The following is a 15,869-nucleotide window of genomic DNA, read 5'->3' on the forward strand; positions in this document are numbered from 1 at the left end:
GTACAAATTACAAATACATTTGTAAGTACAACTTACAAATACATCTTTATTTATTTCTGTATTTGTATTAAAAACGAGTTCACTTCCAATTCCAGTCCAATAATATAGTGTTCATTCTAGCTTTTACTCTTTATTTGCCCCTATCTTTTCCAACACTGAGAATCCTAGCTCTTGTTATCCTCAATATGTTTATTCCTTTGCTCAGTTTCTCAATATGTAGTCAGTTTCTTCACTGCGTGTAATTGCTGCCCAATTTGAACACTGCTTTGGGTCCCAGCTTCACTGGGTTGCTCTCCTATTCAATGTGCCTTCCCTGGACAGTGCCCAGCTGCTGCCTTGTCTCCCCACTTGATGCCTTCCTTGTGTGGGCCCTTGTCACTGCTGGACAGTGTGGTCACATAACATTGCTGAAAATTTTCAAAGACATGAGAAGAACACAACAAAAATAAAAAATAAGACTCTTGGACTTCAAATTTGCTGAAATTTTAGGCAGTGAGGAAATTAAATTCTTAGAATTTCCTTTGTTTTTTCTATACTAGGAAACATTTATTAAATGTTCTTTTGGAAATAAAAAAGATGTAAATTAGTCTACTTTTTGTTACTTTCACTAAAATACCTGAGAGAAGCTTTGTGGGAAAGAAAAGTTTTTTTTTTTAACCCAGGAGGATTATAGGATTGGGCAGCCCCATAATCCGGCATCTAAGAGAGACTGTTTATGGTGGGTGTGGTGGCAGTGGTCACTTGGTGAGCCAGGAAGGAGAGCATGAGCGAGCATGTAGGCTGAACTTGAACTGAGCTAATCAAACTTCTGAAAACCACCCTCCAAGAACAGCTAATGGGTCCCATCTATCAGATACCATCATTAGATGACATTTCCACTCATAATCAATCAGCTGTTAACATTAAGACCATCAGAGCTTAAACAGTAACGTGAGTTTGGGGAAGACAAATCCTACTCAATTCATAACAGATTGAGAACCTTTTTTGTTTTGTTTTGTTTAGCTCAGTTTTGACCTCTTTGTGCCCAAGTATATAAAAAGGAGAATGGGAAATTCATAGCATTTTTTTCTTGGTGCCTCAAACTGTCTTCAATAGTTTTTTTTTTTTTTTTTTAAAGATTTATTTATTTATTTATTTGAAAGGCAGAGTTACAGAGAGGCAGAGAGGGAGAGAGAGAGGTTTTCCGTCCACTGGTACACTCCCCAGATGGCTGCAGTGGCTGGAGCTGCGCTGATCTAAAGTCAGAAGCCAGGAGCTTCTTCCAGGTCTCCCAAGTGGGTGCAGGGGCCCAAGGGCTTTGGCCATCTTCTACTGCTATCCCAGGCCATAGCAGAGAGCTGGATTGGAAGTGGAGCAGCTGGGACTCGAACCTGTACCCATATGAGATGCTGACACTGCAGGTAATGGCTTTTACCTGCTATATATACCACAGCACTAGCCCCTTAAATAGTTTTTTTTTTTTTTTTTAAAGATTTTTATTTATTTAAGAGGTAGAGTTATAGACGGTGAGGGGGAGAGAGAGAGAGAGAGGTCTTCCATCTAATGGTTCACTCCCCAATTGGCTACCAATAGCCAGAGCTGCATCAATCCAAAGCCAGGAGCCAGAAGCTTCTTCCAGGTCTCCCACGTGGGTGCAGGGGCGCAAGGACTTGGTCCAACTTCTACTGCTATCCCAGGCCACAGCAGAGAGCTGGATCAGAAGAGGAGCAGCTGGGACTAGAACCAGCACCCATATGGGATGCCGGCGCTTTAGACCAGGGCGTTAACCCACTGCGCCACAGCACAGAGTTTTATAGGCCTATACAATAGAGTTTTATAAGGCCTAAAAATATTTTGCTCAAGTAATCATGAAATCACTGGTATAATATTTCAGAAATTTTTGATTTAAGGCTCACATGTTTATTCCTTTGAGATAATATATTATTAGTTTAAACCTTTATCTTAAATAAAGAATCAGGATCAGAAATATTAGACAATAGGGTATGCATGAAATGAAATGGTTTGTCACATTTACAATTAGTGTCAACTAGGCATAGAACTCAAGTCTACTTATTTCAAATCAGAGTCCTCCCACCCGTGTACATACTGCTGTACTTCATATTTATCACATAGGTGATTTTAATTGTTAACAGTGGTATAATTTATGATGAGTCTGGTTGCACTTTGCATATTGTCTTAAACATTAAGTTGCAGATAGAACAGGGTTTAGCTCAGTGGTGTCATCAAGGACCTGGCTGCTTTCCCCTCTCTACTTTCCTTCCATCATCAGCCTGTTAGCATGGTTGTCGTCCCCTTGTGAACACAAGATATTTATCATCCATGTTCAGAGTAAAGAGTCTTCTGAGAAAACTTCTTTTCAAGAACCTCCCTCACCCACACCATCAAGCCTCCCCTTAAGTTCTTTAAGGTAAAAGGGCAAAGTGAAGGTCCTAGAATGAAATATTGTACCTAGGGGTGGGAGCAACAGCCCATGCTGAATGCCCCACTTCTGTAGTGAGAAGTATAGTGACTTCTCCAAAGCTCTGGGCACCACTAGGGAGGTATGGCTCGCCACATGAAAATCAGTGCAGCTACCTAGAGAAGGGTCAGTGGGTGTGATAGGGAGGCCATCACAATATCTAACAACAGACAACTGACCATATTTATGTGTGTCCACTGGATTTACTGGTAATGATTATCCTAATTTCTATTAGAATATTTGTTTAAAGAACATTATTTTGAAAAGACTCATTTTCCATACAGATAATAGGGAATTCTTTTATGTTATAATTTATTAGATAGTGAAATTGACATTCAAATTGACAGTGGATGCAACATTATATCCTGTATCTTTGTCATATAAAATGGAGAGTAGTCTTTAGTTGCTCATATATTAAATCACCATTTTTACATAGCAGAGTGATTTTCCTAATTTAGTTTCTTGCTTGTGTTAGCTGTTTCTTTACTTAGCAAAGCCAAAGTTCTTTTGTGTATAATTGTTGTTTTGTATCAAACTGTCTACTTCTGTTGCTGTTATTAGCAGCTAGGTTAATACTATGCTTATAAGAGTTCCTCTTCATTTTTTTTTTTTTTTTTAATCTTGTTCTGGTTCCTTCTCACAGGAGAGAGTTTTCTTGGAAGGATGCCTTGATACTCTATTTTTTTTTAAAAATATTTTATTTGTTTATTTTTATTTGAAAGGCAGGTACAGAGAGAGAAAGAGAGAGATCAATCTTTCATCCATTGGTTCACTTCTTTTTTTATTTTATTATTATTTTTTTTGACAGGCAGAGTTAGACAGTGAAAGAGAGTGACAGAGAGAAAGGTCTTCCTTCTTAAATGTCCACAACAGTTGGGCTGGGCCAAGCAAAAGCCAGGAGCCTGAAACTCTATCTGGGTCTCCCACATGGGAGCTGGTACCTGGTACGCTGCTTGCCTTCCCAGCGTATCGGCAGGGACTAGATTGAAAGTGGAGCGTCTGTGACTAAAACTAGCACTCTGATGTGAGCTGCGGTGTCTCAGCTGGAGGCTTAACCTCCTGTGCTACTTTGGCAGCTCATGGTTCTCATTATTGCATGCATTTTTTTTTTTTTTTTTTTGGTCTGTATAACTTGTGTAGGCTTAAATGAAAACCCTTGCAGCCTGTTTTTAAATCTCATGTATTGTCACTGTTAACTGAGTGATTCTGTGTGTGCTATGATTTTGATTTTTTTTTTAAACTTTTTATTTAAAAAGTTAAAAGGCAGAGACAGACACACTGAGTTCCCATCTGCTGGTTCACTTCCCAAATGCCTGCAATGGCCAAGGCTAGTTCACTCTGAACCCAAGAGCCAGAACTCAATCCAGGTCTCCTATGTGGGAAGCAGCATCCCAACCACTTGAGCCATTACCTGCTGCCTCTCAGTGTGCACACTAAAAGGAAGCCAGGTTTGGACACAGAGGTGGGACCTGAACCTAAGGCATTCCAATGTGGCATGTGGGCATCCCAACTAATATTGTTATTGCTAGGCCAGAATGCTATCTCTGAAGTAGATTTCTTAACTCTCTTAGGCAAAATTTCCTCACTTGTAAACTGGGTTTAATAACACCTGGCTTAGGAGATACTCTGAACTTGGAAAGAAGATAGTACAATGTAAAGTACTTAGTCTAGTGCTGATGCACAATAAGTTGGCTCATTTTGTAATGATTACCTTGATTTGCATCAGTATACTCTAAACATTCCACTGCTTTGTGTGTGTATGTATGTATGCCAATAGTAGTTAAACTGTTATAAAATTAGTGATAGGAGTTTAAATCTTAGAGGCACAATAAAAACATCTACTCTGCTTTAGGGTTCTCTTTCATTTTCCTGCTTAAGAAAGACTTAACATTAAAAATGTTGTATTTATTTTAGGGGGATATTAATTTAAAGTCAGTAGTGAGTGCCTTCTAAATAGTGTTCTAGAAAGAATTATATTTTTGTGGAATGTTTGAGGAGTTCATTTGATTAATGAACAGTTTCCTAGTACTATATCATAATGAAACTGTCATTTATTTTTCAGCAAAATTCCTGCCTTTCTAAATGTGGTGGATATTGCTGGTCTTGTGAAAGGAGCTCACAATGGACAGGGCCTGGGGAATGCCTTTTTATCTCATATTAGTGCTTGTGATGGGATCTTCCACCTAACACGTAAGTACAGTTTATTTAGTCATTGATTTCATTAAGGTTAGTATTTTCTTTCTATTGGTGCTCAAATAAAATTAGAAATGACTGATTAATAGATTGCTTTGGTTCACAATATGAGTGATGAATTTGTTAATTGTGGCTTCAGTGTCATTTAGTACCATGTCTGTATGTGAAGGCTTATTTCATAGCACATATATGCTGTGTTGATATTCTAGTTGATTTTTTTCCCTGATCTGGGTTAGAGCCATTGAGAAGTGTTTCTGTATGGAGAAATTAACTTTGTTGATTAAAAAGGCATTTTGAAATTTCCTCAAGTTATGGGACTTTTCTGCATTCTTGCTTTTCCATGTGTTGAGAAGACAATGATAGAGGAGGTGATTATAGTTATTTCAGAGGAAGAAAATGCATCCAGGTTATCTATTAGAGATGACAGAATTGGATGATGGGATAAAGAAGGAACCAAGATCAGCTCATCTCAGCATTATATCTTAAGGTTATAACGCAAAGGAAGAAAACACATAGAACTGTGGGTTGGTCTGGCTTCTTTTGACTACAAAAGTGAGCCAACAATGTAATAATTCTCCAACAAAATAGAAGAGTTTAGGTTAAAGCTCAGGTCAAGACTGCATTTTATGGTTATAATATTATAATGAGCAAATTAAAACAAGCAAAGAAAGCACAAGTTAGAAGTAGGGACCTGCTATGGTTCAGTGCTTTCATTTGTACTAGTCCTTGACTAGATAGTTTAATAGTCCTTGACTAGAATGAGCATTTAAAAAATATTATAGTGATAATACTGGCCAATTATTTCGTCCTTGGAATCAAATAAAACATTTTGCTGACGTATTTTGTATGTCTTTTAAAAAGTTTATTTGCTTAGTAACTCATTTTATGGTATTTTACAAAAGTCAACCCCAGATCATTTGGGAAATAGTGATCTGAGTTAGCTTAGCTTGAGTAGATAGAGACCTTCTAGAGGGTTTGTGGTAGTCAAGGGATGTGTTATGTGGAGTGGGGAGGACAGGGAGGAAGGATTCAGTAATGGAGAAAAGTATTAGCCTGAAACCTTTGTGTTCTTAAGAGCCTCTGTGTTTCCTGGTGATTTTTCTGTTGGTTCTGGTGACTTAATGTGATTATTTTGAAGACAGGGGTAGAGTCAAGTATGAAACCAAGGTAGGACTGGAAAATGAAAGGCTCATGAAGCTGGTTTGCTAATGAGGTTTCAAAACCAGTATGTTGGGTGTAAAGGGGGTTGTGTTGTGTGTTTAGGGAGAAATATTTGATGTAAAATTTTCAGAGTTTGGGCAGTTTAGCTGATTGTAAGGTCTTGTTGATGGTCTAAAATCAATAAATAATAGCAATAAAAATGTCTTTGTTGCTGTTTCTTACATTATTTATCTGATAGGCTTTATTAACCACTAGAGAAAAAAATGAATTTAGTTTCTGTTTTTCTAACCCCTCTGGAAAAAAGCAAATTTGATATACACATTCCATGTTTCTTTTTCTTTCTTTCTTTGAGAGATTGCTCCTTCCCACAGGTTCACTCCTTAAATACTATTAGGAGGGAGCTGGAATTGAAAACCAGGGCTGGGTATTGAGTACAGGTACTCTGATTAGAGATGCGAGTGCCCCAAGTGATGTAATTACTACACCAAACACCTGCCTGTTAAGGAGTTTTTTTTTTTTTTAAAGATTTATTTATTATTTGCAAGTCAGAGTTACACAGAGAGAGGAGAGGCAGAGAGAGAGAGAGAGGTCTTCCATCCGATGGTTCACTCCCCAGTTGGCTGCAATGGCCGGAGCTGTGCCGATCCAAAGCCAGGAGCCAGGATCTTCTTCCGGGTCTCCCACGTGTGTACAGGGGCCCAAGAACTTGGGCCACCTTCTACTGTTTTCCCAGGCCACAGCAGAGAGCTGGATCGGAAGTGGAGCAGCTGGGACTAGAACCGGTACCCATATAGGATGCCAGCGCTTCAGGCCAGGGCATTAACCCGCTGCGCTACAGCGCCAGCCCCATGGAGGAGTTTTGATTATACTGTTTACCTAGATAATTTCAGGCTGGTGTGCACCAGAGATGATGCCATATTTCTAGAAAATAACTAGCAGGTTGGTGCAGCTATTCTTTCCTTGGGTTTCAGTACAATTGTAATGAAATTATCTCTCTATCATACATCAATTTGTGAAGTACAGAAAATATTCATGTTGAGTTCTTTAAACTTTCAAAATTGTTTATTGGCAAGTTTGTTCATAAATTGTTGGGCAAAACAGCTTTTAAAAATATATTTGTAGCAGTGGGAGTTTAGTGTAGCAGTTAAGACCTCAGTTAAGATGTCTGTGTTTCGTATTGGAGTGCCTGGATTCTATGTCTATCTCTAGTTCCCGACTTCAACTTCCTGCTAATGCAAACCCTGGTTTCTGTCACGCATCTGAGAGCCCTGGATTGAATTCCCAACATTAGCTTCAGCTCTGGCTGTTGTGGGCATTTGAGGAGTAAACCAGCAATAGAGGCCTGCTCTATCTCTGTATCTCTCTTTCTCATAAATAAATAAAAGAAAAATCATTGTGAAGTTCAGAAAAGTACATGTTTTAGTTTTAAAATTTTGAGACAATAAAATTGACTATTTTGAGTATGTAATTCTATGTCTTTTAAATTTGTACAGATTTTTGAAACTGCCCCAATAATCGGGATACAAAACACTTTCATCACTGCAAAAAACTCCTGAATGCCATCCTTTTAGTCACATTCTTCCACACCTAACCTTGGAGACTACTGATCTCTTCTCCATTACTATAGATTTTTTTTTCTTTTTGAGAATGTTACATAAATGAAATGATAAGAATGTGCATTTTTTTTTTGTTGCATTTTGAAAAGATGTTTACAGATGAAAGCTGATGGTGTTATTAGCAGATCCTCTGGGCCTTTTCATCAGACATGTTTCTGGAACCTAGGAGGGTATGAGGTTAACTCAGAGGAGATTGATTTTATGAATATATTTTACCTTTTCAGTTTTCTTTGATCCCATTCTTCTATTGATCTTTTATATATCTTTAAGTACCAGAATGTTCTTTTTATTCTCAGTGTTTTTGGAAATACTGTTCTTTTTTTCTTCTAAAGTTTAGCTTTTTAAAATCTCTAACAAAATTTTGTCTTATACCAGGCTGAGTCTTGAACTAATGGGCAGAGCTATTTCTAAAATAAGTGAAATGCCTGGGAAATATAAAGTGTAATGAAAATAGTGAGATTCCTGTATTTGTCAGATTTTTCTACCCAAGACTCCTGACCACAAAGGAGGAGGAGCACAGGGGCTTTGGGAACATAGTGTAGCATCAAATGCTTTACTTGGAGGAAAACTGTGTGACATCCATGGTTTCCTGTCTTCTATTCTTAAGCTACAAAGTCCCCAATTTTAGAGGCAAGATTATAAATTAGATATCTGACCAAACGACTAAGTAACAAATATCTTTAACATTTTGTTTACTTAGTACTTTTTGGATTGTTTGCTCTTATTTAGAGCCCATCGGAATATATAAACTTATTGTTATTCTCATTTCTAGGTGAGAAAACTGGAGGTTCAAGAGGTAAAATCATTTGCTTCAGTCATGTCAGTAAAGGTGGCAGTGCCTTTGACTTACTTTGTGTGACTCCAGTCCTTTCTACCACATTCTTTTGTCTGTAAAGGATTTTGAGGTGTTTGCTGTCATTAGATATCTTGTCTACCTCTTGCGTTGGGAATGTCCATTTCTGTTGTTTGGTCTGTGTTCACCAGAGAAGATACTGGGTCCTTAAGAACTCATTAATAGTTCAAAGTAGTAGAATGCAAAATCATCTGTTAGCTCTATCAATGGAGGAAAGGACATGTGTACTTTTGTAAAATCTAATATAAAATCTGCTTGTGTTAATTTTGCAAAAAAGGTCTTAATTTGAAAGTTGCTATTAATAATGCTGACTAGAAGAAAATAAAATAGATTTCTTAAAAGGATTAATATTAACTGGAATAATTGTTTTTTTTTTTTTTCCTGAAAACATGGGATACTGAGGATGGAGAGTTTGTGGTATTAAAGTTTTTACAAGTTTAATGTATAAATTACCAGGTGAGGGAACCAAAATGTAATTTATTAGAGATAATACAGTAATGTAGATTACTTTTACAGTGGGTGACATTTTAAGAGGTGATGAGTAATCATATAGACTCAGACAATGTTAAAGTTAACTTCAATAAAGAATAGTATTGCAAACTTTATTGACAAATTTTAGCTAGATTATAAAAACCCTCTTACTGTCTTCAGTTGTTTCTTCATGCTAATTACTTGAATGTATTTAAGATACAATATCTGATTTGAGTGTTTCATTGAGGGTAGGAGAAAATTTAAAGCAGTTTCAGCAGCTGAGTGAATATGAGTTGATGGGTTGTGGAGTAAGGAAGGAGGCAGGCAGGGGATGCTTGGCTGTACCTGTTGCTATCAGAGTTTACCCGAGAGTGGATTTGGTAAGAACTTGAAGTTCATAATTTTAGTTAGCAAAGGAGGGCTTCCAAAATACTTCTCAGTTCATCTTTTTTTTTTGGACAGGCAGAGTGGACAGTGAGGGAGAGAGACAGAAAGGTCTTCCTTTTCCGCTGGTTCACCCCCCAAATAGTGGCTGCGGCAGCGCACCGCACTGATCCGAAGCCAGGAGCCAGGTGTTTCTCCTGGTCTCCCATGTGGGTGCAAGGCCCAAGCACTTGGGCCATCCTCCACTGCCTTCCCGGGCCACAGCAGAGAGCTGGACTGGAAGAGGAGCAACCGGGACTAGAACCGGTGCCCATACGGGATGCTGATGCCACAGGTGGAGGATTAATCAAGTGAGCCACGGCGCCGGCTCCCAAGGGGCATCTTAACCAATATGCCAAATGCCTGTCCCACTTGTTGTCTTTTTTAAGCACAAAAATTTTTATTAATCTTGAGAATTCTTAAGACTTAGTCTATGATCTCAGTTTGGAAAACAATTCTCTAAACTCCAGAGAAGTTATATTGAGGATTGAGGATTATCAGTTCTAGGTCAAGTTTCTTTTTTTTTTTTTTCTTTTTGTTTTTTAAGATTTATTTACTTATTTGAAAGGCATAGAGAGGGAGAGACAGATCTTTCATCCACTGGTTCACTGGTGCTAGGCTGATCCAAAGCCAAGAACTTCCGGTGGGTTTTTCGTGAGTGAAGGAGCACAAGGACTTGGACCATCTTCTGCTTTATCAGGCATGTTAGCAGGGAGCTGGATTGAAAGAGGAGCAGCTGGGACTTGAACTGACACCCACATGGAATGTCAGCTCCACAGGTGGCGGTTTTACCCACTACAGCTCAGCGCCGGTCTCTAGGTCAAGCTTTTTAAATGATATCCAGATTTTATACTAAAAGGGCAGTGAAAAACTACTAATTTTATGAATTCCTGAAGGGTAAGGGATGTCTTTATTTGGATTAAAACAGGTTTGTGTCACTGGTAGGCTATTTCTTCATGTTGGAAACTCTTAGGTGCTTTTTGCAAACAAAGAAGGCAAAACAGGTTAAAAAGAAGAGTGAGAATGCATCACATATACTGGCACATAATTCCCTTTTCTGATATTTTCACTTTAATTGATGAAGGGAATAAATGGGAGAAAAATGATCAGCAGCCCAGGTCCTGGGAGTAACTGTAATAGTTCCCATGAATCTTTTAGATGGTAACTTGTTTTTAGCGGTGTAGGGACTGGCAACTTGACATGATATGAGTGAATGTCTACTTTGTTCATAATAATAATGTAAAAAGAGGGAATATATCTACTTTAAAGATGAGAAAATTGAGAAGATAAGGAGCTGGATGGTAATTTACATAACTAAGAAGCATCAGAGTTATAATTCAAATTCATATCTGACATTTTAGATGTGCCTGGACCTGTTAGTGCTTAAAAACTAGAGCAGTTGGCTAGTACATCTGAAGAATGTACGCCTATATCTTGTATAAATGTATCTCAGAATGTATGTGGACAGGTGTGTGTGTATTTGTATTCTTTGGTCAGTTTTGAACTATTTTTCAATGTTGGTGTTCTAAATAATATTTTCCCACTTAAATACCACTCTCCCCCACAAATATCTTGAGTGCTTGAAATTTTGAACAAATTATTTTTTGGACAAGGTATATTATTTTTTTTTTAATGATTGATTTATTTATTTGAAAGGCAGAGTTACACAGAGAGAAGGAGAGGCAGAGAGAGAGGTCCTTCATTCGATGGTTCACTCCCTAATTGGCTGCAGTGGCCAGAGCTGTGCTGATCCAAAGGCAGGAGCCAGGAGCCTCCTCCGGGTCTCCTCTCTGGGTGCAGGGCCCCAAGGACTTAGGCCATCCTCTACTGCTTTCCTGGGCTATAGGAGAGAGCTGGATTGGAAGTGAAATAGCTGAGCGTTGAACCAGCACCCATATGGGATGCTGGCAGTGCAGGTGGCAGCTTTACCCACTATGTCAAAGCGCTGGCCCTGGTATATTATTCTTTAGTTGTCAGATTTTTCAGTTATTTTGGAATTATACGTGGCAACATTTAATGGTTTGCATGATTTAAAAATTTTTTAATTTTATTTAAGTTATACAAGTTTCATATGATTCATATATACAGATTTAGGAACCTAGTGATACTTTACCCCCTCCCTTCCTCCTGCCCACACTCTAGCCTTTCTTCCACCTCCCTCTCCCATTCACACTCCTCTAATTTTTACAAAAACCTACTTTAAGTTTACTTAATGATCTTAAAGTTTATCTTACACTAAGTAAAAGAGTTCAACGAATAGTATGAAGAAAAGAAACACTGTTCCTCAACAGAAGAGACAAGGACTGTAAACAGTCACCAAATCTCAAAATGTCTATTTCATTCCAATACATTACATTTCAGGTACTCTGTTAGTTACCTTGGATCAGGAAGAACATGGTATCTGTCTTTTTGGGACTGGCTTATTTCACTAAATATAATGGTTTCCAGTTGTGTCCATCTTGTTGCAAAAGGCAGGATTTCACTTTTTTTTTAAACAGCTCAGTAGAACTCCATAGTGTACCATAATTTCTTTATCCAGTCAACAGTTGATGGACATCTGGGTTGATTCCATATCTTAGCATTGTAAATTGCACTGCAGTGAATATGGAGGGTACAGATAACTCTTTCATACGCTGATTTCTTTTGATTTGTGTAAATTCCCAGGAGTGGGATGGCTGGACGGTAGGTCTATATTCAGATTTCTGAGGTATCTTCATATTGTCTTCTACTATGGCTGCACCAGTTTACATTCCCATAAAAACTTTTTAAAAAGTTAACTATTTCTCTATATTTCTGGCATAAATGGTGCTTATAATTTTGGATAAACAACTCAGAATAGCTAATTATGTAATAATGACTTTGTACAGAAATTCTATATTAATTCTTGGATTTTTGAATTTTGCTTTTTGTTTTTATCACTGGATCTTGCTATTGAGTAGGAAAAATAGCAGTTCTGGTGTTTTTAAAAAGGACTTTAGGGATTAATATTATAAAAATTATTTAATGTGTTAACTGCTGTTGAAAACTAAATACCCTTTATTGTTAGTATGTGTTACTTCTGTGGAAGAATGTATTGTTATAAACATATGTTGTTAAAAGCAACATACCATGTATTTTGTTGTTTTGGGTAATGTTTTGAATCTAACTATCCATATTTCCTCATCAGATTAGTTATTTACATGAACTGAGGCAGCTTTTTCAAATTAAAAAAAATGCCTAAACCGTCATTCATTTCAAGCAGAAATGCAGGTGTAGTGTGTGTTTTTCATAGTGGGCTCTGAAAATTTAGTTCTATTTTGAGACTGGTGTTGTGGTATAGCACACTGGCATCCTACATGGGTGCCACCGATTTGAGTCCTGGCTGCTCCACTTCTGATCCAGCTGTTTGCTAATGTGCCTGGGAAAGCAGCAGAAAATGGCCCAAGTGCTTGGGCCCCTGCACCCACTAGCTATGTGACTGTGAAAGTGGTCTCTGAGCCTCAGCTTTCTCAGGTAAAATGGGGATAATAAAACTGTAGTACTCATGGAATTATTTTGAAGGTTAAATAAGAGAATCCTTTTATATTGTTGCATATAGACATAGACTTTATTATTTTAATGCTGCCTTACTGCTGTTTTTTGGGGATATAAATTTTAAATTTCAATGTTTTTTCTACTTTTTAGATTTTTAAAGATTATGGTAACCTATATATAATATAAAAGCTAATTTTAACTGTTTTTAAGTATAGAGTTCAGTGGCATAAAGTACATTCACATTGTTGTACAACCATCACTTTCCATATCTTTCCATCATTCCAAATGGGAACTGTGTACCCTAAACAGTAGCTCTCCATTCCTTCCTCCCTCAACTCCTGTCTATGAATTTAACTACTCTAGGTACCTCATATGTGTGGCATCATATAGTATTTGTCTGTTTGTGATTGGTTTATTTCATACTCCATTTTTGTTTAACTACTATGCCATCATCCATAGTATAGAAGTACAACTTTATTAAACTGCTTTCAGTTTATGGGAATTCACTATTTCTGAGTTTTGAAATAATAACAATGTTACTAATGAATATTCATATATAGCCTCTTTTTTTTTTGGCACGTCTGGGTATATCACTAAGAGCTATCCCTAGTATTGTATACATTTGAATTATTTCTCATACATCTCATCTTCTCCCTGTATCCCCATGGTGCTACAAACTTTAAAATAGGTAGGCAGGTTGGCTCTGTGGCATAGCAGGTTAAGCCTCCTGCTGCAATGATGGCATCCCATTTGGTCACCAGTTCATGTCCTGGCTGCTGTTCTTCCTGTTCAGCTCTCTGCTTTGGCATGGGAAAGTAGTGGAAGATTGGCCAAGTGCTTGGGCCCCTGCACACACATGGGAGACCTTGAAGAATCTCCTGGCTCCTGGCTTTGGATCAGCTCAGCTCTGGCTGTTACGGCCATTTGGTGAGTGAACCAGCGGATGGAAGACCTCTCTGTCTCTCCCTCTCTCTCTCTGTGACTCTGCCTTTCAAATAAATAAATGTCTTTAAAAAAAAGAGTAGGTCATACCTTGAATAGAGAAAAGCCTAAGTTTTTAAAGAAAATTGATGTAATATTGGGATGTACATTGAGAGCTCTTTCCTGCCCATATTCTGTGTCATCTATTTATTTTGCCTTCATAAGGGATGATACTTCAGTCAGTTTTCTTCTAGAGCAAGTATTGGGGAGCTTTTTCTTTAATGGATTAGATAGTAAATTTCTTGCTCTGTTGCATGGTCTTTGTGTTTGTGATTTGCAGTACTTTATAAATGTAAGGATTGGTCTTGACTCTGACCATACAAAGAGGGGCCCGAGCCTAACTTGCTCATTCCTGCTTTTGTGTTTCTTCATTTAATATAGCTACATGTGTGTGTATGTGTGTGTGTGTGCACATATATATATATATATATGTATGTATGTGTATATATATATATGTCATCCTTGTTGAAAAATTTTTAAAAATATTTATTTTATTTGAAAAAAGTTACAGAGAGAGGGAGAGGGAGAGGGAGAGAGAGAGAGAGAGAGAGGTCTTCTATCCGGTGGTTCACTCCCCAAATGGCTACAACAGCTGGAGCTGAGCCGAACCAAAGCTAGGAGCCAGGATATTCTTCCAGGTCTCCCACATGGGTACAGGGCCCATAGGCTTGGACCATCCTCTGCTGCTTTTCCAGGCACGTTAGTAGGGAGCTGGATCAGCAGTGGAGCAGCTAGGATGCTAACTGGTGCCAATTTGGGATGCCAGTACTGCAGGCCGGGGCTTTAACCCGCTGCACCACAACACCAGCCTCAGAAATATTTTCTCATTCTTTTCATTTGATTTCTTCTACTAATTTTGTAGTTAGGTCAGTAATACCAGATGTTTCTTCCTAGTTTATTTTCCTTTTAAAAAATTGATACATGAAGTATATTAGTAAAAGTACATAAAATGCAAAATCTAAAGTATACGTTTGGATGTATTTGTAAACATGTTTTACACTGTGTAACCACTATGTGGATCTAATTGTAGACCACTTCTGTCACATTTCCTAGGGTAATTGCTATTCTGACTTGTGTTCATCCTTAGTTTTGTTTTTCCTTAAACTTGGTATAAATGTAATCACACATTCTGTGTTCTATTATGCCTAGTTCTTTCTCTGAAAAAAATGCTTCTGAGATTCATCTCTATTGTCTGTTGTTATTGATAATTTATAATCTTGTTAAGTAAGAAATTTGGATTTCATCCACTTTTGAGGCCAGTATTACGGATTATGTCACTCTTTACAAAGTTGTAGTTGCTTACATCTCAACATGTTGTGATTTGATTTGAGTGGGAAGAAGTTTAGGGCAGAAAGAATTACCAGAAAGTTTTTGTGGTATTTTATAGATAAAATAATGAAAGTTCAATTTCAGAACACCGTGAGCAATAGTTGAGGGAAAGAGCAAATTTTAGAGACTTTGTGAAGAAGAAATGTGATTCAATGATAGGCTCCTTTCATCTCAAAACAAACAGAGTTCTCCTCAGGGAAGACTGTTTGCCAGAGATTTTATACAGAGCAGGGTAACAGCAACCATATTATGGGAATTCGATTATTTTAAAATTTACATATGTAGTAAATTCTCTGAAAACACATGTGTTATGTCTTATTTAGAAAGATGGTTTTTTTTTTTGTAGGATTTAGTGAACCAATGTAACTTGTTTTCACCAATTTTTAGAAGCAGTTTAGCTTCCTATTGTTAGATTTTTAAAGCTTTGAACATGGTAAGGCTATTGATTTCACTGAATCCTTAGCTTTTTAAAGCTGGTATTAGAAGTTGTATTTCCCCAGGAAGCTACAGCATGTGTGTGTTATCTGAAGGACAGCACCTTTGGCAGCATTGCTGTACCTACTGTCAGGCTATTTATAGATAAAACTTGTTAAAGTTTCTCAACAGATTTTTAAGAGACATGTCCTGGTAGGCTAGAAGCAAGAGTTTGTTCTGAGCTGTGGGACAGTTTTTTATATTTCCCAAATTAGAAACACATATAGTTAGTTCTGATATGCTGAATTTTTAATTATGAAGTATATAGTTAGAGTTGTAGAAAAGAAAATTTAAAATTTGATCATTTTCAGCTAAGTTGGTGTATAGGTGTATATGTGATGGTGGAGGAGGGGTAAGGTGCCCATTCTTTCCTGAGTTCTTTTCACCAGTTTGTTTA

At 37.5% G+C, this 15,869-nt stretch overlaps 1 protein-coding gene across 3 annotated transcripts in view; it reads left to right on the forward strand.

The window, feature by feature from the left end:
• OLA1 (Obg like ATPase 1) overlaps nucleotides 1–15,869 on the forward strand; it is a 184,716-nt gene that overhangs the window by 25,589 nt on the left and 143,258 nt on the right. For all 3 annotated transcript variants that reach the window (XR_011387253.1, XM_002712295.5, XM_070070677.1), the window contains one exon: nucleotides 4,521–4,648. Coding sequence is in view for 1 of the 3 variants with exons in the window: in XM_002712295.5 (XP_002712341.2) it covers nucleotides 4,521–4,648 (128 nt within the window). In the remaining 2 variants the exon portion in view is untranslated. The remainder of the gene's footprint in view (nucleotides 1–4,520; nucleotides 4,649–15,869) is intronic.

Source organism: Oryctolagus cuniculus, chromosome 3 (assembly GCF_964237555.1).
Source record: "Oryctolagus cuniculus chromosome 3, mOryCun1.1, whole genome shotgun sequence".
In the NCBI taxonomy this organism is placed as follows: domain Eukaryota; kingdom Metazoa; phylum Chordata; class Mammalia; order Lagomorpha; family Leporidae; genus Oryctolagus; species Oryctolagus cuniculus.